This window comes from Zootoca vivipara, chromosome 3 (assembly GCF_965207765.1).
Source record: "Zootoca vivipara chromosome 3, rZooViv2.hap1.1, whole genome shotgun sequence".
Classification (NCBI taxonomy): Eukaryota; Metazoa; Chordata; class Lepidosauria; order Squamata; family Lacertidae; genus Zootoca; species Zootoca vivipara.
In genome coordinates, this window is record NC_142586.1 from 85819675 (window position 1) to 85841854 (window position 22180).

The 22180-nt window shown below is 42.2% G+C and overlaps 1 protein-coding gene and 1 long non-coding RNA gene across 3 annotated transcripts; one reads left to right on the plus strand and one right to left on the minus strand.

Moving 5' to 3' along the window:
- Positions 1–12758: 12758 nt before the first annotated feature.
- On the minus strand, positions 12759–15451 carry LOC148686337 (uncharacterized). The gene is made up of 2 exons (XR_015949115.1): positions 15136–15451; positions 12759–14733 (listed from the first exon to the last, which is right to left on the minus strand). It is a non-coding gene; the product is annotated as an uncharacterized LOC148686337 (long non-coding RNA).
- Positions 14897–22069, plus strand: MRPL33 (mitochondrial ribosomal protein L33). Of its 2 annotated transcripts, XM_035111509.3 has the most exons (4): positions 14897–14964; positions 16804–16822; positions 19683–19789; positions 21777–22069. In XM_035111509.3, exons 1-4 carry the CDS (start codon positions 14943–14945, stop codon positions 21824–21826), a joined length of 198 nt encoding a protein of 65 aa, XP_034967400.1. In that variant the 5' UTR covers positions 14897–14942; the 3' UTR covers positions 21827–22069. The 2 variants fall into 2 exon arrangements, with proteins under 2 accessions (XP_034967400.1, XP_088522731.1); XM_088666605.1 differs by lacking the exons at positions 14897–14964; positions 16804–16822 and adding an exon at positions 16878–17011.
- The last annotated feature ends 111 nt before the right edge of the window (positions 22070–22180 follow it).

Sequence of the window (22180 nt, forward strand, 5' to 3'; positions counted from 1 at the left end):
GAGAGTGGGAGAAAAATGTTGATTTATCCACACTCTTTATAATTTTATACACCTAATTGATAGTAATAATTGGCAGGGCTGGCCCAAGACCTTTTTTCTGCCTGAGATGAAACAGCAGATAGTGCTCCTGCTCAGGAATAAGGTTCATAATACATAAGGCTGGCCAAGGTATTTGCCATGTGAGACCACAAACACCTTTACTTGGAAGTCAAAACAAAACAAAACACAATTTAGCTATTTGAGGTGATCACCTCGGTCTGCTCAATGGTAGGGCTGCCCCCTGGTAACTGCTGGTCAGGAAGACACCATTGGACTTACAATAATGGTGATGGCAGAACTGTGGACAATGAATCAAAGCTGGATATATTTGAAAGTATATCCTGCAGTTGATGTGGTGAAGTGCTGTCAAAGAAGAGATAGTTGCAATTGAGAGGGGAGAGAGAGAGCGCATTGGATTCATGTATTTCCCAATCACATTAAATTGTTTTCACTGAAATGACCAGTAATCAAGGACCATCAGTGTCTCCATAGCAACAGAAGCTGAGGGTAGTGCTGGGCATATAATTCAGATAACATTTCTTTTCTACAGTAATAAATCTGCCATCGCATCCCTCTTAGAACAGTTTTGGTTAATCTCGATCACGTACAGAGGCACATTTGTTGACCAGAGCTCCTGCAGCTTTGATAGGTGTGTAAAAGAGGGAATTTCAGCAGCTGTAGCTCGTGTCATCAAGGAGTAGGGGACGACAGAGGACAAGATGGTTGGACAGTGTTCTCGAAGCTACTAACATGAGTTTGACCAAACTGTGGGAGGCAGTGGAAGACAGGAGTGCCTGGTGTGCTCTGGTCCATGGGGTCACGAAGAGTCGGACGCGACTAAACAACAAGCTTGTGTCATACAAGCTCTACCTGCTGAAATGTCCTCTTCGGCACAACAATTCAAGGCAGGAACCCTTTCTCATCTGGCCATCTGATATAGGGTCACCTAGGGGAAGGAGTAGAAAAGGGTTGGGTACTTCTCCTTGGTATGAAGAGGAGGATTTAGTACATGAGGCTTGTTACACAAGGGTAAGATAGCCAGCCAATCAGAAGATAGTCTGCCAATCAGGATTGTTTTTTAAAATGATATTTTTCTTCACTTCTCACTTACCTCTTTGCCCCCCTCCCCATGCCTCGTGCTGTGGCTCCCCATTTGCACATTTTTCACCTGCCCCCCCCCCCCGGAATATATCTTCCAACTCTAAGATTCTATGATTCTAAGAGTCAGGACAGACAAATTAACGTCTTCGCACAGTGCAGAGTTAAGCGGTGGAATTTGCTCCCACAAGAGGCAGCGATGCCCACCAACTTGGATGGCTCTAGAGAACTGGAGAAGACTATCAGTTGCTACCAGCCATGAGGGCTATGTTATGCTTCCGCTGTCAGAGGCAGTATACCTCTCTGACTATCACTTGCTGGGGTTCGTGGACAAGAAAATGCTGTGTGGGTTCCCGCTTGTGGGCTTTCCATAGACATCTGGTTGGCCACTGTGAGAAGAGGATGCTGAACAAGTTTGGTCTAATCCAGCAGGATTTACGTTCTTGAAAATCGGTGCAGGAACTAAACTGAGATTCATGGCTGAAGCACAGAATGGTGTCCTAAATATTCACAGAAGCTGTTTCCCCCCCCCTCCCAGGGCTAGTCTGTGTGAACAAGCAGCTCAAATTATTGCCTGCAGTAGCATAACCTACTTCACAGGGTTGTTTGAACTAGTGATGGTAGGAAGTGCACTGCCCTGAGTAACTTGGAGGAAAAGCAGGATTCGACTATAACAAACAATGCTTCCCCTCCCCCTTCCTAAAAATAGGAATAAACTACAGTACAGTATACTGTATTTCCTGGTGTGGATGATGTTAATTCGGCAAAGACCCCTGAGATTTGTCACAGGGGAGGTGGGTGCTACAACCACACCTGATCAGCGTTGAAATAAAATAGATGAAACCTGTTTCTTATTTTTCAATCCATCTACTGCATATTTATATCGACAGCATTTCAAGCTGGCATATCATGCTGATGTACGAGTTCTTCCTCGGTCTTCCATTTCCGTCTGGTTTGTTTCCATCACTTTATTTGATCACTTTTACTGCTTTCTCATGTCCCAAATAAAGGCAGCAGCTGTTCCTATTTAGTTCTCAACAGCTGTGCTCTCTTCTGTTGTCCCTGACTTCTGCATCTTCAGAGGAAAGAGTTGGGAGTTTGGGTTTCTTCACCATTGCGTCTGTTCAGCCGAATGGCCAATCGACAGCATTTCCAGTAAATTAACAAGCAGGTATCCCCTCCTCACAAAAATTAAATATAATCAGGTCCCGAAGGGGCAAATAAGTGGCTAACAGCGCAGAAACATGTATTATCACATCTGCTATCCAGGATATTTTGATTTAAAACAATCTGAATGGAAATCATTTGAGCTAAACTGGCTTTGTTTCAACAAAGTTGACTTGGGGTGCGAGTCTAAGCATGGAAGTCACACGGAATTTATTTATTTTATAATTATGTATATATCTCACCCAGTGCTTTCTTTTTTCCAAAAAAAATGTTTAGGTGTACTCTTACTTTGACTCAAGAAAATCACAATTTTATAGTTCAAATCGGGGGGAGATAAATACAGTAAATGGACAAAAGGCTGCCATCGGGAGTTGCAACGGAACTGACGATTCACCGTGCTAGAGAAGAAACTATTTAAAAAATGAAATTAAAAATTGTGGTTTCTTCTCCCGTTAGATTCAAAAAATGTTTAGGGGTATGCGTATCCCTGCATCCCCCCAGGAAAAAAGCACTGATCTCACCTTTCCTCCAAGAAGCACAATGGGGCATACCTGATTCCCCCCCACCATTTCCCCTCACAACAACCCTCTGACGTTTAGATCGGCTGTGCCTGGCTCTGTTGTAACTTATTGTGAGAGTATTCCCCCCCCCCCAATGATATTGTGATTTTTATTCTCCTGACCCTCCATAGGTAATGTGTATGCGTTTAAAAAGGCTGTGTAAAAACTTCCCATTTTCGAGCAGGAAGGGACCACGGGTCACCTAGTCCAGCCCCCTGCAATGCAGGAATCTTTTGCCCGACATGGGTCTTGAACCCGTGACCCTGAGTAAGAGTCTCCTGCTCCACTGACTGAGAGTAGACCCATGGAAGAGAATGGTGCATGCTAGTCATGGCTTGCTTGACCCATTTATTTAAATGGATATACTCTAAGCCTGGTTAAGTCTGGATCCAACCCTATATAAATCAGTAAGATAAAATGCAATTTGCACCTTTGTGCAATCTTATGGTGCTCTCTTGGAAGAGAGATGGTTAATATTAAAAGCAGCCTAGGATTTCAATGGTGGTATTTCCAGCTGGTTTTTCTCCCCCACCTTCACAATATACGCCATCCATAAATTGGGTATATTCTGTTTGTTTACTTTTATTTTGGCTCACAAAAAATAAACTAGAATCTCACAGACCCAAGAAAGGTTTTTTGACTTTCGTCCCAATGTGGTTCCACTTGGAGGATTCTGGGGTGGTTTTGGGTTTTTTTAGTGCCACTTTTCGCTCCCCCCCCCCCATCCTTGCCCTTCACAGATATGACAGTTGCAGATAGTGGAAGTAATAGAGCCCTGCAGGGGAGAAATTCTTTTTTAAAGCTCTTTGTGTAATCTCAGTTCGTTATTGCTAAAGAGATCTCTGACCAGGAGGCAAATGGTGCAGTAGGAGCCAGAACTATATATAGCTGAAAGCTCCTAAGGGAGCAGAAAGTCGGCGAGGCTCCCGCCTGACACACACAGTTGCCTGGAAAAGCTTGTGTGGATTTCGGGGCCTTTGCTCATGTATCAGTGGCTCGTCTCTTTATGGTGCAATGGAGACCTGATCTAGATGTTGCATCCTGGGGCTCTTTATAGCAGACGCTGTCAAAGGTCACAGGAGATTGTGTCTTCAGAGCTAAGCAGGGCTGATTCGTGCATGTATTGGAACTGTATCAGATACAATATTGCAGTCATACCTCAGAAGTCAAACGCCTTGCAAGTCGAACATTTTGGCTCCCGAACGCCGCAAACCCGGAAGTGAGTGTTCCAGTTTGCGGACGTTCTTTAGAACCTGAACATCCGACGCGGGTTCCGGTTGGCTGCATGAACTTCCTGCAGCCAATCAGAAGCCGCGGCTTGGTTTCTGAATGTTTTGGAAGTCGAACGGATTGTGAGAGCACTTTTAGAGATTCTCATAGTTGCATGCACACTACACAGAACTATAGTTCAAAGTGTTCCTAGGAAGAGTGGATGGCCTTTAATCAGTTTAAGTCTGTGATGTAGATGCTCTTGTGACTGACTCCAACTACAAAAGCTGAGGCTGCTGGACAGACTCTTGGGCTGGGATATTGTTTGGGGTTTTTGTTGCTGTTATTATTATTTTTGTATATTTATTTTTAGATCTCTTTATGATTTACGTGGAGATTGCTCGGCTTGGTTTTGTGCTTTTTAATGTGTTTTCTTTATTTGTGACTACTGTTGTTGTGTTTGTCATTGTGTAAATATTTTCATGTTTTTAACAGCCTTGAGCGTGGATTTAACTATGGGATGAATTAAACGATGAAGACAATGAAGATTTCAAGGGCAACAGCATTGGGGAAGTGGTTACTTTTGTGATACTAGAATGATCTATTTTCACCAAAGCTTCTGCAAGCTGGCCATTTAGCAAAGGGGCTGTGGGTGGTGCTTATCCCTGAGCTGTAACAGCCACAATTTTTTAAACTCCAGCTTGGACTTTGTGGTCAGTGGGCATTACAAAAGAGCAACACACACATCCTCTCCCCACATCTTCTCTCCTTCTCCACGCCCCCCACCCCCGTCAGATTGAAATCACAGCATGGTGTTTCTAGACAAGTTGTTATGTAATCCTCTCCCCCCACTTCCGAGGGTGTCACAGGAGAAAGTACAGATGGGCAGCTCTTATGAAATAGAAAGAGGAAAGACGATCTTCTGGCAGGGACTGAGCAAAGGTCATCCTATGCTCTGTGTGCGTCAGCAGCAGAGAGTTCAGACCTGCGTACGTTGCGAGGCAGAGTGGGATTGGAAGTGACTTGACAGAAAATAAAAACAGGTTTGGGGAACTAAACCAACCAAGGAAGCTTCTTATGCAGCAAATGTCTGCTGAAAGCGGAGAGTTGAGCTATTCATTTGCTGCTCAGCTCCCTTTGGTGTTTTGCACTTCCTTCTTTCATAAACAGGGATGGAGAACCGGTGGATGCCAAATGCTGTTGGACTCCAACTCCCATCAGCCCCAGCTAACATGGCTAATGGATGGGGACAATGGGAGTTGGAGTTAATCAACATCACTGTAGAGCAGAGGTAGGCAACCTAAGGCCCGTGGGCTGGATGCGGCCCAATTGACTTCTCAATCTGGCCCGTGGACGGTTCAGGAATCAGTGTGTTTTTACAAGAGTAGAATGTGTGCTCTTATTTAAAATGCATCTCTGGGTTATTTGTGGGGCATAGGAATTCGTTCACTTATTTATTTTCCAAAATATAGTCTGGCCCACCACATGGTCTGAGGAATGGTGGACCGGCCCACAGCTGAAAAAGGTTGCTGACCCCTGCTGTAGAGCATCTCACTAAGCTAGTGCCCTCTGGATATTTTGAATTGGAAAACACCCAGAAAATCAGTCACGTTACCCAGCTCCCACCTTTAGTGAGGGAGTCTGTCATAGAGCCAGACCTTGTGAGTCTTTCACACCTGATCATTGTCATGGCTGAGTGGAAAAGACCCACTTGATTGGCCCCATCTATGTGACTGGAATGTTCCCATGCTCCCTGGTGCCACGGGAACATCTCTCTGGGAAGTGGCTCCCATGCTGCGAAGGACATGTCCACGCTTCCGCTTGTCCCGAGTCTAGAAAGCACAGGCCTGAGAGGATTTTTGTTTGCCCCAGGCTTCCCAAGCAACGGTCCGTGCGGTTTTTCATTTGTCCTGCCACTTTACCCCAGAAAACCCTTTTTACCGCTGAATCAGAACCAAGTCAATCCGCAGAAAAACTAGTGGATGTTTGTTCTGATTTAGCAGTGAACAGCAGGTTTCCCCCGGGGAAAGCAGAGGTGGAAGTGTGGCTGAGCCCTTTGCAAATATGGGAAAAGAAAGCAGATACTTCTGACCAAGGCAACCATACTGCCACATGAAAGCATGCTTCCTTGTATGAGCCAAGGATGCACCGAGCATGGGCTGCCTTGAGCTTCTTGGGCTGGCTAGCTGCCTGCTTATTTACTGTGGGAAGCTAACACGAACCGCTGGGAAATGTATGCAAGTTTCGTGCCTTGCCTGATCTCTTTTTCTTAGTATAGTATTTGTTATGCTTTGGCAACTGACAGCTAAGAGCACATAGAAAATAGGAGCACCAGGCCAATATTTATATTGTTCTGATATATTTAGCCTACCACTCATCTCTTCATTGATCTCTCTTTCTTTCTCTTGAGGGTTTCACCTCAACAGCTAGGTTACAGGTTACAGGTGCAGGGTTTTCTCTGCCAACATTGCAGGTGACTCCCTTGCCTTCTTAGCGAGTGCCAGGAACAGAGCCACACCTGTTTGGCAAAGAACTAGGGCCTGGTTGCATCCTGAAAGCACACAGGGGATCATGTACACAATGATGATTTCTAGAAAGGAAAGGAACATTGCAATCACAACGTGACAGGCCTTTTATTTTCTGTACTCAGGAAAAAGGCTTGGCATGATCCTGAATGGCTCTTTCTCTCATTTTTTTGGAGACGGGCATATTCTCTGTTGAAACAGGTAACTTCGAAATAGCTGCCTTAAAAAAAGAAAAGAAACAAAAGCTTAGTTCTATACACCATTGGTCTTTAACGACCAGGCTATGACCCACAATATACCTATGGCTAAATAATGCTAATATCATTCACTGCATTATCTCATCCCAGTTCTCCATTATCTCTATATTTATTTATTTATTTATTTAAATAATTTCTTATTTGCCCTTTAGCTCTGGCTCCCAAAGCAGCTTACCAATAAAACACTGCAATATTCAGACAAAACAAACAAACAAATCGCAGCAGGTAGTAAAAATCCAACATCAAAGCTATGTGAAAGACTAAATTACGTAAGCTAAACTATAAAAGGCCTGGGGGGGGGGGGAGAGACCACCTACCCCTGAGGGCTACTCTTCTGGCTTTTCTCTGATTTCCCCACTCTAGTTTGAGAAAATAAGGGGAAAGCTCCAGGAGAACACAGAAGAACAACAGCTGTATGAAAGTGGTATGTCTGCCCTGTAAAAAGGGAGAGGACTGTGTTCACTTTGTGAAACCAATTTTTGAGTGCATCTTCCTTAATAAAACTAGACAAATACCATGCCTTTTTCACTGTGTCACTGTAATGTTTTTCAGGCCTTAAAGAAGGGCTCTCTGCACCATGCTGGAACCCGAACTAATGCCCAGCTCCTTCTCTCTATCCCTCTTTAGGCTTCTCTCCTAATGCTATTATAAAACATATGACCAGGAGACTCAGCTATACAGCTGCAAATAAATCGTTTTAAGTGTGTTGTAAAGTGCAATATACAAATGTGACAGTAGATGGTGACAGTGAGCTATGGCAATTTCAATGTGTTTTTCAAAACGGTTTTTTTTTTAAAAAAAAGCATTTTCACAGCTTTTTTTATATGTGTGTAGATTCTACCCAGGACTGGTTTCCATGGTTTACTTCCCCATTGCCCTGATCCATGGTTGGGGAAATAAACGCCTCTGTAGCTGCACCCTTTCCTTAAAGGCTCAGCCAAGTAGTGATCGCTGGTTTCTAGGGGCCCCGGTTCAAGACCCGCCTTGTCACATTCTTGGCATTTTCTGTCACAACAGAAAATACCTGTCTCCAGGCATCACCCACCTTACTTCAGGTGGTGGTGGAGACCCAGAACAGGGCCTCTGAGATTGGCTTTGAGCCATATATGAGACTTAGGTGGAGTGGAAGTTAGAACATTACAAATGTTTGGTAAACATTTATTATATGAAATGCTCACTACAACACAGACACACCCCATTTACCTATCTTCCTATTTTCCTTAACTGCCATGGCTTTTGCTTCTGTAGAACAGGGTGTTCTTTTAATGTTTAGATCTGGATTTGTGCCACATATTTATAAGGCCAAAAGGAGGTTTGACAGCTTTTGAAAGCAAGAGGATCTAGGGTGGAGAAAGGAGCTTGTAGTACCAGGAAGGTCTAGAAGCAGAGCCCAATGCAAAAGCTCTTAAGGTGTATAGTGTTAAATATAAATTGACTGATAACGATGGGTGGGGAAGTTGATCTTTCCCCTTTGCTTTCCTGGCAACTAGCCTGAAACAAACAAAACCCTTCTAGATCAGTTTTTTTTTACTTGTCATTTGGCAACCATCCTTGAAAAGGTTTCCTAGATTCCACTAGAATAATTAAACTTGTGTTGCTTCCCACCTCTTTAAAGCTTAGCTACATCCTGGTTCTATTTAACATATATTGAAGGTTTATTTTCTTACAGGTATTTTTTTTCTAGAGAGAAACTTTTTGAATACGCATTAATATTAGGAATGAAACCCAAAAAAGCTTATCCCTGCCTTGCTATTATTGTCTCCCAGTGCCACAGCCAGTATTAATGTTACTATTCTATTCCTGATACATGCTGTTTTACATTGTGTTTCCTAACCCAAAATGGCTAATATTCTACATTATGCATTCTGTAATCAGATCCATCTAGTGATTTGGGGTGGGGTGGGGAGTATAGAAAATGTATTTTTTAAAAATAATTATTAAATGTGTCTATATGGGAGCACATCACTGTGGAAAAGATAGAGCCTGTCTCCATAGGATCTCCAGTGACTGTTGAAACCAGGAAGGTTAGGCAGAGCCAGACTGTCTGGCCTCTTCACTGCTGCATATCACAAGCCGCATATCGCAATTTTGAAAATATCTAATGTGAAGTATGTTTGGGGCAAGAGACGAGGGATGCAAAGTTTGCCTTTAAGAAGCAGCCTTATACTGAGTCAGACCAAAGGTCTGTGAGTGACAAAGCTGAGGGAACTTGAATTTGAATGTCTGAGTGCTTTGCCAAAGCAGATATGGGCCATGAAAGACGCAAAGACGCTCCCAGTTCCATATATATATATGGTACATGCCTTATCCAATTGTAGAATACTATCTTCTAAACCCAACCCAACTCAACTCAACTCAACTCAACTCAACTCAACCCAACCCAACCCAACCCAACCCAACCCAACAACCTCACAGTCAGTATTATATCAACACCATTCATATCCCCCAAACATGAGAGGAGGAAAAGGAAAAGGAAAATTGCCTGCTGAACTGCCATTCCCTAGCTCCCAGATGTGGTGGCTCCTCCCTTATCCAAGTGTCACCACAGAAACTTCTGCAGAACCATCTTGCCCTGCAGGGTGTTGAGAAGGAGGCTTGTTCACTTTACTGTAACATCTTTTCAATAGATGCTTCTTGTTGTAACCATCTTTTGTGAAACCACCTTGTGAGGTTTGTCTCAAAAGCAGCATACAGTATAAAGAATTTAAATATTTTGTTTTGTTGTGTTGTTGTTGTGGCTGGAAGTACTAAAGCACTCATGGTGGGTGGTGGGAAGGGTGGTGGGATACAGAAAATATTGCAATTAAAAAAAATTGTTATTGTGTTTTGTGTTGTTTTGATTTGTCTTATTTAGCCTTATTTTTTCTGTTTACATTTATATGATTTGTATGACTTATATGATTTATTCTATATATGCATTTCTTTTAGCCTTATGATTGCTTATATGATTTTCTTATATACAGTATATATTATTTTGAATTTTATATGATTTGTATTATCAAAATTTATGGATTAATATTAATATTATTATTTTCTTTTTTTTCTTTGTGTTTATATGATTTGTAATGTTGGAATATATAATAAAGTATTTAAATTTTTTTTTAAAAAAAAGAATTTAAATAAATGTGGATATGTGCCCTTTGAGGCTGAAGAAAAAGTAAAATAGAATTCAATCCCTTTTGAGAAGATGTGCCAAATTCCCATCACAACTCTTTGTTCTTATTCATTCTTTGCCATGAATGGGAGGGCGGCTAGGTAGTGAAATATCCAACTCTTTGCAGACGGGTTGATGAAATTGGTTGATGATGTCTTAAGATGCAAAGGAGTTTAACTCCCAACTTGGCTGAAATAAACCATCTTGAGTGTTGCTTTAAGATTCTACAAATTCTGCAGTCAGATCTCATTTCAGGTTTTGCTCCAAATGAGGCAACGGAAGCGGATCAGACAAAAGTATCCTAATGGCAGCACTATCTGATCACCCCAAATGTTCCCTCTCCTCTTTAACATGTTCCTGGAAAGCCTGTTTTTTGCACAATGGGTATGGGTTTCTAAAGGACTGTTCAGAACACTGGTAATAAGTTTAGCTTGTATATAGCTGAAATGGAAACAAGGCAGAACATGTAAAACAAAATCAGCAGGGCCACCAACAGGCCTGTCAAATCAACTCCCAATGAGGATGTCATGTTACTCCAGAACTCGGTTTTACTGTCAGCCATTTGTTTTCATGCCACATAATATCACATTAACTAGCTGTTATTATGCATTCATTCTTGGCCTCATTAATGTGCTTTCAGCATGTCAAGCTGACATATATTTGTTGCATTGATAACTGCAGAACATTCAAAGGCCTGGTGCATCAATATTAATTCCTACATTACGTTTCTCTAAAATGAAAGGGAGAAGAGAAATAACTCCTGTCTCCTATTGTCTGTACAATAATCTCCTGCCATAGTAGCATTATAAAGTAGAGGTAAAGGACCCCTGGACGGTTAGGTTCAGTCAAAGGCAACTATGGGGTGCGACGCTCATCACGCTTTTCAGGCTGAGGGAACTGGCGTTTGTCTGCAGACAGCTTTTCCGGGTCATGTGGCCAGCATGACTAGTGTGGTGTAGTGGTTAAGAGCAGTAGACTCGTAATCTGGGGAACTGGGTTCGTGTCTCCGCTCCTCCACATGCAGCTGCTGGGTGACCTTGGGCTAGTCACACTTCTTTGAAGTCTCTCAGCCCCACTCACCTCACAGAGTGTTTGTTGTGGGGGAGGAAGGGAAAAGGAGATTGTTAGGCGCTTTGAGACTCCTTCGGGTAGTGATAAAGCGGGATATCAAATCCAAACTCCTCTTCTTCTTCTTCTTCTTCTTCTTCTTCTTCTTCTTCTTCTTCTTCTTCATCACCACTTTTGGCACAATGGAACACCGTGACGGAAGCCAGAGTTCACGGAAATGCCGTTTACCTTCCTGCCGCAGTGGTACCTATTTATCTACTTGCACTGGTGTCCTTTTGTACTGCTAGGTTGGTAGAAGCTGGGACAGAGCAAGGGGAGCTCACCCCTTCACAAGGATTCGAACCACCAACCTTCCAATCAGCAAGCCCAAGAGGCTCAGTGGTTTAGACCACAGTGCCACCTGCAATCTCTGCTGAGTGGTGACAAGATTCCAGGGGGCTCCAGACATTCACCCAGGTTTGTGTTTCCATCGGGAAATCAAGGCACAGTGGACACCAGTGTCTGTAAAAAAAATGGTTTATTTTACAAATTGCTACACCTAAAGCCTTCAATGGAGGGGGTGCAGAACATTACATCCCAAGAGACTCTCATTGCTCTCTTCATAGCTTCAGCAAGCTTGGGTCCAAAGCAGCAACCAGTCTGCTCTCTTGGTGCAGCCTTGTCCAGCAGGTGCAATATGGCTTTCTCCTACTTCCTCCTCCTTGTTCTCTGAACACCTTGCCAAACACAGCCCCTCCCCTTCTGTCTGCTTGTCCGCTTCTTCAGAAGGACAACATTTTTCCTGTGTGTCATCACGCCCATATTAACCCAGCAGCCTCCATCTCTCAGACCAAAGCATCTTCTTATATGATGGCTCATCAACAACTTTTGTCATGCATTACAACTTCAATCCCAAGGGAAGACTCCAAGCATTTAGTAATTTCTAGCATTCAATCATTTCTAACATTCACCAACTTAGAATTGTGAGTGCTTTTGTAAAGCATCCATGACAGATGGCCATCCAACCCACTGCTTAAAAACCTCCAAGGAAGGAGAGTCTACCACCTCTTGAGGGGCACCATTTTACTGGCAGACAGCCCTTTAAGTTTCTCTCATGTGGCTTTCGCAGCTTGTGAATGTTGTTGATGCAAGCTAAAATGTAAAAGAGAACCATTTAATTTTAAAGTCAAAAGCACCTTCTAGTCAGTGTCAATTTTATATTCACATTGTCACTAGTCAAAATGCCCTTATGGGGCTACACAAAAATGTCAGTCTATGATGCCATGTGCTGTGTTCAGAAACGTGCGCAAGAAACACATTTGCCTCTATTTAATTATAATGACTTTAAAAGTTCCCAATATGTGGTTTCAAATTACTTGAAAACTCAAAGAGTGAGGCAGCAGAGGGCAAGAAGGAAAGGTAAATAGGGATTGGGAAGAGTTTAGAGATAAATGGTATTGTAGAGAGAAGAGCAGCAATCCACTTGCATATTTTTGAAACTTTTAAAAGGGAAAAATCCTGCTTCTTACAGTCCAGTTCTAAGCATATTTATGCAGAAGCAAACCCACTGAGTTCAGTCAAATTTATTCCCTGGTGTGACCAGAATGATAGCTTTGGGGAGCTGATTGCTGTGCCGTCTGCTCACATTCTGCAGTTGCACAGTGATCCTGCGGTGATATGGAATAAACACAGAGGCCAGATATTTGGACAAAAATATATTTTATGCATTCCTAAGTTCCACAATACAGGCAAACACATATGCCATATGTTTCTAAAGTGGCATAAAGGACAGGTGCATGTGATGGGGAAAATAAAACCACATACCACTACCAGCTGCTGACACACCCAAAGATCTACTGAGCTTTTGGAAGGCAACATCTCAGTCCACCAAAGTGTAGTAGCACTGGGAGGGGCTGACACCCCTCACCACACCAATCAGCTGTTGAATGGGTAAGGAAGAGTGAATAGAGGAGCTTTGGCCTAGTCTATTTTTGAAGGTTTAAAATATCACTGGACAAAAGATTGTCAATGAATATGTTCCAAGGGCAAAAATCAGACATCTTCTTTAAACCTCATATTGGTTACCTCCTGCTGGCAGCTAGACTAGTGATAGCTAAAGCTTGGAAGGACTTAAAAGGAATATATTTAACTACTGGCTCAATAAAACATTGGAATTGGCTCTTGTTTGAGAAATTTACTAATAAAGTGTGTCTAACAAAAAGACAAAGACCTAAAGACCTATTTAAAACACACTGGTGTAGCTTTATTACCCCTATGAACAAGAAGGACAATCCTGGATTCCTGAAGACAGTCATTTTTTTGGGTTGCTTTGAACATTTCTTTTCTGCATGCTGACCTTCTCGGGGCTGAATTTTTGTGATGTAATATTCTGCTGTATTGCAGGGGTTATTTTGGTCAAAGTGTGGTATAGGTTTAAAATTCAATAGAAGGTACTGTATATACAAAATAATAATATAGGACGAGATGGCTGGACAGTGTTCTTGAAGCTACAAACATGAGTTTGACCAAACTGCGGGAGGCAGTGGAAGACAGGAGTGCCTGGCATGCTATGGTCCATGGGGTCACGAAGAGTCGGACACGACTAAACGACGACAACAACATACCAACAACTAATGTGAATGGAATAAAAAAATTCCTCCCAGTAGCACCTTAGAGACCAACTAAGTTTGTCATTGGTATGAGCTTTTGTGTGCATGCACACTTCTTCAGATACAAATAATAACATGAATGGAGTAAGTTGAAGGAGAAGCCTGATGAAGCTGGTGTCTCTGAAGAACCAGCAATGTGACCGACTAACCATCTCTCTCTCTGCTGCAGCCTGAGGGACAGATTTCATTCTGTCTGGATTGATAGTTCATTGCATAATACTGCCTCTCTTTGGGCCTCAATCTGCCCAAGGTTCTCAGTCTCTGATGTGGAGAAGCTGTGCTTTTCAGTACAAGTTGGAAGGGCGCAATGATCTTGCGTGTATCACCAGCAGTGGAAAACCACAGGAGTAAATCAGTTTAAAAGTGTGTAGGTCTTGGCTTTCCACTATCAAAGCAGAGAAACAGGCACTGGCATTTTCAACAACTTCATCTGCCACCCTCACATTCTGGCCAAAAAATAATAATTGTTAAGGGCGGCTATGAGTTACAATGGCAGACATGCTTCCATAGGCTTCAAGCCACATGTTTCCCTCCTCCCATTATTACTGCCTGCCTGGGAAATGCAGTTCTTGCATGGTATGGCATGGCAATTTATTAACCCTATTTTTAATTTCTTCTAAAACTCAGGGACAGATGCAACCCGTCTGGGTTTATGCAACCCTAAAGGTGAGTGAAGCAGGCAAGTCTTAGCGAGGCAGATGACGGTGCGATAATGAGATAAAAAGGAGAGAAAATTTAGCAAAACGTTCATCGCCAACTGTGGACAATGCAGTTCTACATAGATGGAAGACAAATGACTGGAGCGTCGCAATACAAAGGTCTGCAACCCCCTGCCTCCGACACAAGCTGACCTGCATGGTCATTTACTCAAAACACACGAAGATTACACTTTTTTTACAGCTCAACACAGAGGCTGCTTGGAGGGACGACTGTCAAAAGGATCTGCGGGGACCGTTTGTTCCTAAGAGCCGTAAAGCGACGACGTCGTGAAGGAGGCGGGAACAGGCCCTAGAAGGCAAGAAGATGAGGCCAACGCTGGAGAAGCGCGAATGGGAAGCAAGGGGGAGGAACTTCATCGAGCGCTTTCGTTTTCCCCACTCAGGGGGTTGCTTGGGACCCGGAAGTGAAAATGGGCACGCCCCGGAAGCGCTAAAGGGTGGCGGTCGCTCTAAGGCCTTCGTGGGTGACGGAGCCCGGCTGTCGTTGTTGCCGCTGCCATGTTTCTGACCGTGGCCAATTGTGAGTGGGCGCGGGAGGCCGGCCGCGGGGAAAGGCGGAAGGGCCGCTATGGGGAAACGGCTGCCTATCGCGCCCTCGGGATGGATGGGCCTGAGCCGAGGCGCCGCTACTGGGATGGAGAAGGGTTGGGTGGTCCGGGGCTTGTAGTTCCTTACAGTGAGAGTTCCTTACCTTTTCAGTACTTCGCAGGGGGTCACTTCGCCTGTGACTCTTGATCCAAGCTCACTTGACGATGAAACGGCAGCTCGATGCGACCCCTTGTATTACTTTTCCCTGGAAAGCACTCTCGTCTTCCGTTAAATGCTTCCCCCTGCCTTTCCTCCAAGCACCTTACGTGGTTCTCTCCTGCTCCCTCTCTTTCCCCTCCTCCCCATTTTATCCTCATGACAGTCCAACGGGGAGGGTTAGGCTGAGAAGCAATCGGTGGCTGACTCACCCGAGTGGGGATTTGAACACGGCCTCCCAACCTAATTAACATTTTCACCTCAATGCAGCACTCGAGCTCCCTGTATTTTTTTAAAAAAGGTAGCTAACGTACTGTGCTATACACATCAAGGCAAAATTTGTAAGCAAGATGCTGACGCTGACGGCCAGCGTTCTTTGAAGGTTCATGTATTGCTCATGTATTGCTCACTCAGATGGGTAGGATGCAGTTTCTTCTAAATATCGCATTAAAGGTAAAGGACCCCTGGCAGATAAGTCCATTAGGCGTTAGAAAAAGGAAAACCCAAGTTTGCTATTGAGCATGCTCTGTCAGGGAACCATAGCCAACATTAGCTCCTTAGTGAGTTTTCCTGACCTACACATTTTCATGTTCACATTTTTAGGTCGTACCTAAAAATTTAAGTGTGCCTAGATCCCTTTAGCCTCATTCACCGGCAGTTGGGGGAAAATACAAGATTGTTCTACATAGCCCTAATTTCCATCATTTCCCTGTGGTTTTCACAACTAGAGAAAAGCCCAGCAGCTCAGTTTGTATTCATGTTATCCAGTGAATGACAGCTTGCTGCAGTTTGTTTTCCACATCAGGATTTTGTTTTGGGATAGATTGAAGTATTATGAATGCAGAACATGCCTCTTAGTGTCACTACTTCTCAGCCCAACCTGCCTCACTGAGTTGTTGTGGGGATTAAATGAGGGGGAGGACCATGTATACTACCTTGGGCTAATTGGAGAAAAGGTGGGATATATATGCAGTAAAAATAAATAGAAAATATGCCTACTGAAAAGTATATATATTGGCAGGCAAATAGGAACTCTTTCCAGTGAATTGTGTTAGAAGATAGAATAAGAGATTAACGAAGGCAAGGCATAAATTGGGGAAGGTCTGAAGTAAAGCTGTGTGGCAGAATGTTGTAGCGCCATTGATGAAATGCCATTCTTTTCCTTAGTGAAAAGAATTAGAATGGCATAGCATTATTGCTTTAGAAGAGGGATGGGGGAACCTGTGCCTGTCCAGAGTTTGGGCTACAGCTTGTTATCCCTGGCCACCATAGCTGCCAAGTTCTCCCTTTTATTAAGGGAAATTCCCTTATGCTGAATAGGCTTCCTCGCGAGAAAAGGGAAAACTTGGCAGCTATGCTGGCCACTGGCCATGCTAATTGATGATGATAAGAGTTTAGAGCTTTGGAACCCAGCTTCTGTTCCAGCTTTCTGACCCATCTGCTTCAGATGGAAAAACTCTTACACAAACAACTCTACAGTAGTTCTATCTTGGTGTATCTTTCTGCATTTAGAAATGCATTTAAATAACAAAACCATTTCTCAGCAGGTATAATTTTGGTAAGAAACATGGTGGTAAAATAATTTCTCTTTTTCTTTCCTATTCTGCAAAACCAGTGGCCAAGAGCAAATCAAAGTAAGTGAAAACTCCCTACTACTATGGTTGTGTTTTGCTTAGCATTGTAGTTGCAGTTATCAGTGTCCCAGTGCGGTCTTGGTGCTTTTGTCTATGGAGATTGTGGATTTTCTGCAGTAGACTTGCTTATGTAGATGTCTCAATTCCATTCTTCTACAACTGGAAGGACTTGTCCACAGAAGATTTCATGTGAGCAATGTACAGTGGAACCTCGGTTTATGAACACCTCGGTTTATGAATTTTCAGTTTACGAACGCCGCAGACCCATCTGGAACGGATTAATTAACTTCCCATTACTTTCAATGGGAAAGCTCGCTTCAGTTTATGAACGCTTCAGTTTATGAACAGACTTCCGGAACCAATTACACCCCTGCTTCGGGTTAAGTACGCTTCAGGTTGAGTACTCCGCGGAACCGCCTGGAACGGATTAATCCACTTTCCATTACTTTCAATGGGAAAGTTCGCTTCAGTTTATGAACGCTTCAGTTTAAGTACTCCGCGGACCGTCTGGAACAGATTAATCCACTTTCCATTACTTTCAATGGGAAAATTCGCTTCAGTTTATGAACACTTCAGTTTATGAACAGACTTCCGGAACCAATTGTGTTCATAAACTGAGGTACCACTGTATATGAGGAGTTGGGGCTTGATAGTGCTGCTTAAGAACTCAGTAACAATCTTGCCTGAAAATGATTTTGCTAAACAGATTGGCTAGTTAGGCAGGTACCTATTGTAGCAGGATATTTGGGCTTTGAATTGTTTGAGCGAGGTACTGTTCACTTGTGAGTAATAGTGACAATGGGCTCATGAGGAATATGCAGTGAAATCTTGAAGCCTGAAGAGAGAAACACAAAATGCTACTGTAGTAAAGTCATACTCAAGAGTTGGCCCATTGAACACTAGGACTTGCTTCTGATAGGATTGCCCTGTTAATTAGATGCAGCTCTGAATTGGGAGTGGTACTCATGACTCTGAAAAACAGGATTTCATGGATCAGAGACAAGTCTAGTTCAGCTTTAAAATTAAGTACAGTCTTAAGTTGAACAGAATCTGTTCCGGAAGTCCATTTGACTTCCAAAATGTTCGGGAACCAAGGCATGGCTCCTGCAGCCAATCAGAAGCCATGATGGATGTTCCAAAGAACGTTTGCAAACTGGAACAATCACTTCCGGGTTTGCAGCGTTTGGGAGCCAAAACATTCGTCTTGCAAGGCATTCAACTTCCGAGGTATGACTGTATAGTTTGATTGCACTTTGCTTGCAGTTAGCAGTGTGTCTTTCAAATGGTTGAAGACAACCTCTGACACTCATGGAAGCACTCATCTCCATGTTTCAACCGCTTGGAGGTTCTTGTGTTTTTTACAGTTCAGTAGTATATAAATTTCATGAAATAAATAATGGCAATGCTGTCTTGGGTTTCTATTCCCTGACTGAAATTTAATCTGAACTTCCAAAACACATGAAAATTCTCATAGTGTTAAAACATTAATTAATGGTTATTACCATTATTGCCACATCAAATTAAAATTTGGAGTAATGACTTCAAGAATGGTTTACAGATACTCTCTGTTTGATTTTTGAAGATTAAATGCTTAAGTTATGCTTCGTTTGTTATACCAGCGGTTCAGGCCTATAGAGAGCTCTGCTGTGAAACTATATATGGTAGATCATGAATATTGCTGCAGAACTTTGACCACTTAAGCTGCTGGGTAAATTCAAGGGAAGACTCCCTCCTTCTGGAAGGAGTGATATTAAAGTTGCTTTTATTTTTGGAGGGCACAAACCCTTGCATGCAGATTGCTAATAGTGGTAATGATGGGGAGAAGCTAAACAGTCTTGTAGAGTTTGAAAAAAATCAGCCTTCAGTGGAGCTGTTGCTAAGCCCCTGCAGCTCTGAAAATATCCCTTTAATTCTAATAGTTTAATCAAATTACTAGCATGCATACTTAAAGACAGGTTTTAAGGGAACAAACTGACCTCAGCCTCAACAGCATCCAAATAAAGAGACTTAATAACAACCACCCCATCTGTTGGATGGTGAAAAATCATTTGTGGTTCAGAAGATGAGGTCTGCAATGTTTAACACACTTACCTGTGAGAAAGCCTCATTGACGTAAGTGGGACTTATTTTTGAATAGACATACAAAGGATTGCTGTGTTAAGAGTGTAAATGTAAGCCTGTCTTAATAATAAAATAATGGAGAGTGCAGCCAAACATATTGCTTTCCTTTCCTTTCCTTTGGGCCAATAAGTGAGGCCAAGAGGAGAGTCTTGTCATCTGGGCAGCCCAGAACCTCCATGCACACTGCCCAGGCTTGCACCCCAGAGAGGTCACTTTGGTGCTGCTAATGCAGCAAAAACAATGTGGGGGGCAGTAGTTAGTTAGGAGTTACCCATCTCTGCAGCTACAGCAGGTGCTATGATTCTCCAGTGTGATCTGACTTCACTCCTAGAGGTGCACTCCATTGTACGTATCTCAAGTCTGATGGATGCCAACAAGGGGCTTAACCGTGTTGTTGTCTTTTTCTTCTTTTTAGAAAGCACAGCTGTTGTGTGTGTTTTCCAAATGCTGTTTTACTTTTGTTTTAGTGTAATAAGCAATGAAATAGAAGGAATTGTTATCTTTAATATTTATAACACTGGTAGTTTACAGTTTATTAAACAAAATCTTTTGCAAATATAATTATAGTGAAGTTTTGGCAACATGTAACTTTATCTAAACATAGTAGGAAGAAAATAAACTAAAATTGTTAATCAGCTGATAGCCCAACTTAATGCCTCTAGAAATTATATTATGAATTAAGATAAAGCAGTAAGAATAAATGGCAGGCAGTAGTTCCACTTTTTGTTTCTCGTTCTAGGTATATCCTTGTGAGGATGTTGAGTGAAGCAGGAACAGGTTTTGCTTACAACACGATAAGAAGCCGACTTGCAGAAAAGTTAGTTAGATTGAGATACGATCCTATAGGTAAGAAGTTGGGGGGGGGTGCTTTACAGGGGGTATAAATATTTTATCTTAACCACTTATTGAATGTGAATAATATGTATATTCAAATTATATTACCAGCATCCATTCTTGAAATATCCTGGCAGTTTTAGAAGGAACAGTGGGTCATAGTGTTTTCTTAAAAAATCTGAGCTGTATGGATGACAGTGACAGAGTGTGGAGTGGCACATAACAGTGGATGAAATCAAGACCTGTTCCCAGCTGCGTGAACTCTAGTGCTGCTTTATAAGATGGCTTGACATTAAAATTATATTAACTTTAAGTCTTTTTTTATCAAAGGTAAAAATTAAATTTTATATGAAATAGTAGCTTGTTTTTAGAGGAAGCTTTTTCAAATATAAAAGTTGTTTTTATTCTTCAGTTGTGAGTGATTGGTGCAATTGCTTCCCTTTTTTCCCAAGGGAAGCTGTAAAAACTGCAAGGATTTTAGCTTTCACTTAAGAAAAGAGCATACAGAAGACTCCAGAACACTTGAATTCACCAGCTTATTTATTGGCTAAAAAGCAAACTGGCCAATTCAGCAGCTTATTTACTAGCTCAAAAGCCACACAGTGGCCTTAAGTGCACCTGGAAGCTTGTCTTTCCCATTGTTATTCTTTTTTTTTAATTGATGCACGCGTCTATGTGATGAGTCCAGGAACATGTAATTACACATACAATATTTAGACATTGCATTGACATCTTAAAATGCATTCATTTCACTATAACAGGAAAATGCTGTGGTGCTGAGAGAGATTTAGTGACACAATCTCAATCAGTTAGAATATTAACAGTAGACAATATTGATCAGCTTTGTAAATAGAAATTCAGGAGCTGGTCATCTACCTTGCTCCTTGTGCAACTGTCCTTGCCCCACCATATTAGACTCAGCATTTAAAGAGCTAGGAACATGCACATTAAAGATGAATATGAAGAGGATGTGGGTATGTTTAGAACAAACTGCAGGCCTCATTGCTTATATAAGGTAATTGAAAAAGCTATTTTAGAAGTTATTATTATTCATTTACATACCACCGTTTATGCGAAAATCCCTGGGCAGTGTACTTTAAGAACATAATTTATGCAGCATAATAAAAAATAATAATACAGAGCGTAACAATACACAACATAATAAAGAATCACAATAACGATCCTCCCATATTTAACAAGCCATAGATTATTTAATGTCCAAAGGCCTGGATAAAGAGGAATGTTTTTGCCTGGTGCCTAAAGACATGTAATGATGGCACCATGTGAAACTTTTTTGGGGAGAGCATTATACAGATGGGGAGCCACCAGAGAAAAGAGCCATTCTTGAATTTTCATCCACCGTACTTCTCAGGGATGGAGGACATAGAGAATGGCCTCGGATGATGAGTGCATGTCTGGGTCTGTTAATATGGAGGCAGGCTCAGGGATTGAGGTCTTGAGCTATGTAAGGTTTTATAGGTTTGTTGGCACCTGCACTTTGAACTGGGCCCAGAAATTAATTGGCAGCCAGGATCGGCGTTATATTCTCAAACCATCTTGTTCTGGTGAGCAACTTGGCCTTCAAATATTGCACCAGCTGAAGCTTCCAAACCATTTTTAGAGGCAGCCCCAAGTACAGTATGTCAGTGATTCAAACCGGACTAGAATTGTAAACACAGACTATGTTTTCTTCCTAAAATTCTATTTCCCCCCCTGCAGTGTTCTAATTCATAAGAACAGATCCCCATCTGTATTTTTGACTGCTCTGTTGTTGTTGTTGTTTTAAACTGTGGTGTAGATTATTCATGCTTCCAAAAAAAATAATAATCAAAATTGAAAGTGATTCCATTTGTACACAGACATTTGTATTTCTACTGATGAAAGTGTTAATTTTCATATAGCAAGATACACATGACTTAGCCAGTCAGTGGTCAGGTATGTAGGTTTGATAAGGCCTTTTGAAAACCTCAACTAACTTTCTTTCCTTTTCTGTTTATAGTTAAACAGCGTGTCCTCTTCAAAGAGCTGAAAAAGGTCCGTTCCCTGTAGACGACAACTGGCAAAAATTATTGATTCATACATGAGGCACACTCATAGGAGGAAATGCTAGCCCCGCAGTGTTCTCAGAAAGGAGAGGAAATGGACTGAGATGGCTGTCTCCTGTAATTTGAAGACCATTGTGAAAGAGAACAATGTAGGAAAAGAAAGTTTTTGGTGTCTAGCCATGGATCATCATAGGCAGCAACATATTTATAGTTAATTTTACAGCTCTCAATTAAAAAAAAAATCGAATTCCCTTGTCTCTGTGTGTTTCATTTCACCACCACTATGGAACTGCAGTCTTGAAATGTTTGTTTCACATAGCAATAATATTAAAACCTCTAGTAGGACCTTAGTCGAACA

Excerpts from the sequence above, each read along its gene's own strand:
- MRPL33 (XM_035111509.3), top strand. The coding sequence starts at position 14,943 with ATGTTTCTGACCGTGGCCAATT. Across the intron at positions 19,790-21,776 it reads ATTGAGATACGATCCTATAG|TTAAACAGCGTGTCCTCTTC; the intron begins GTAAGAAGTTGG and ends TTCTGTTTATAG.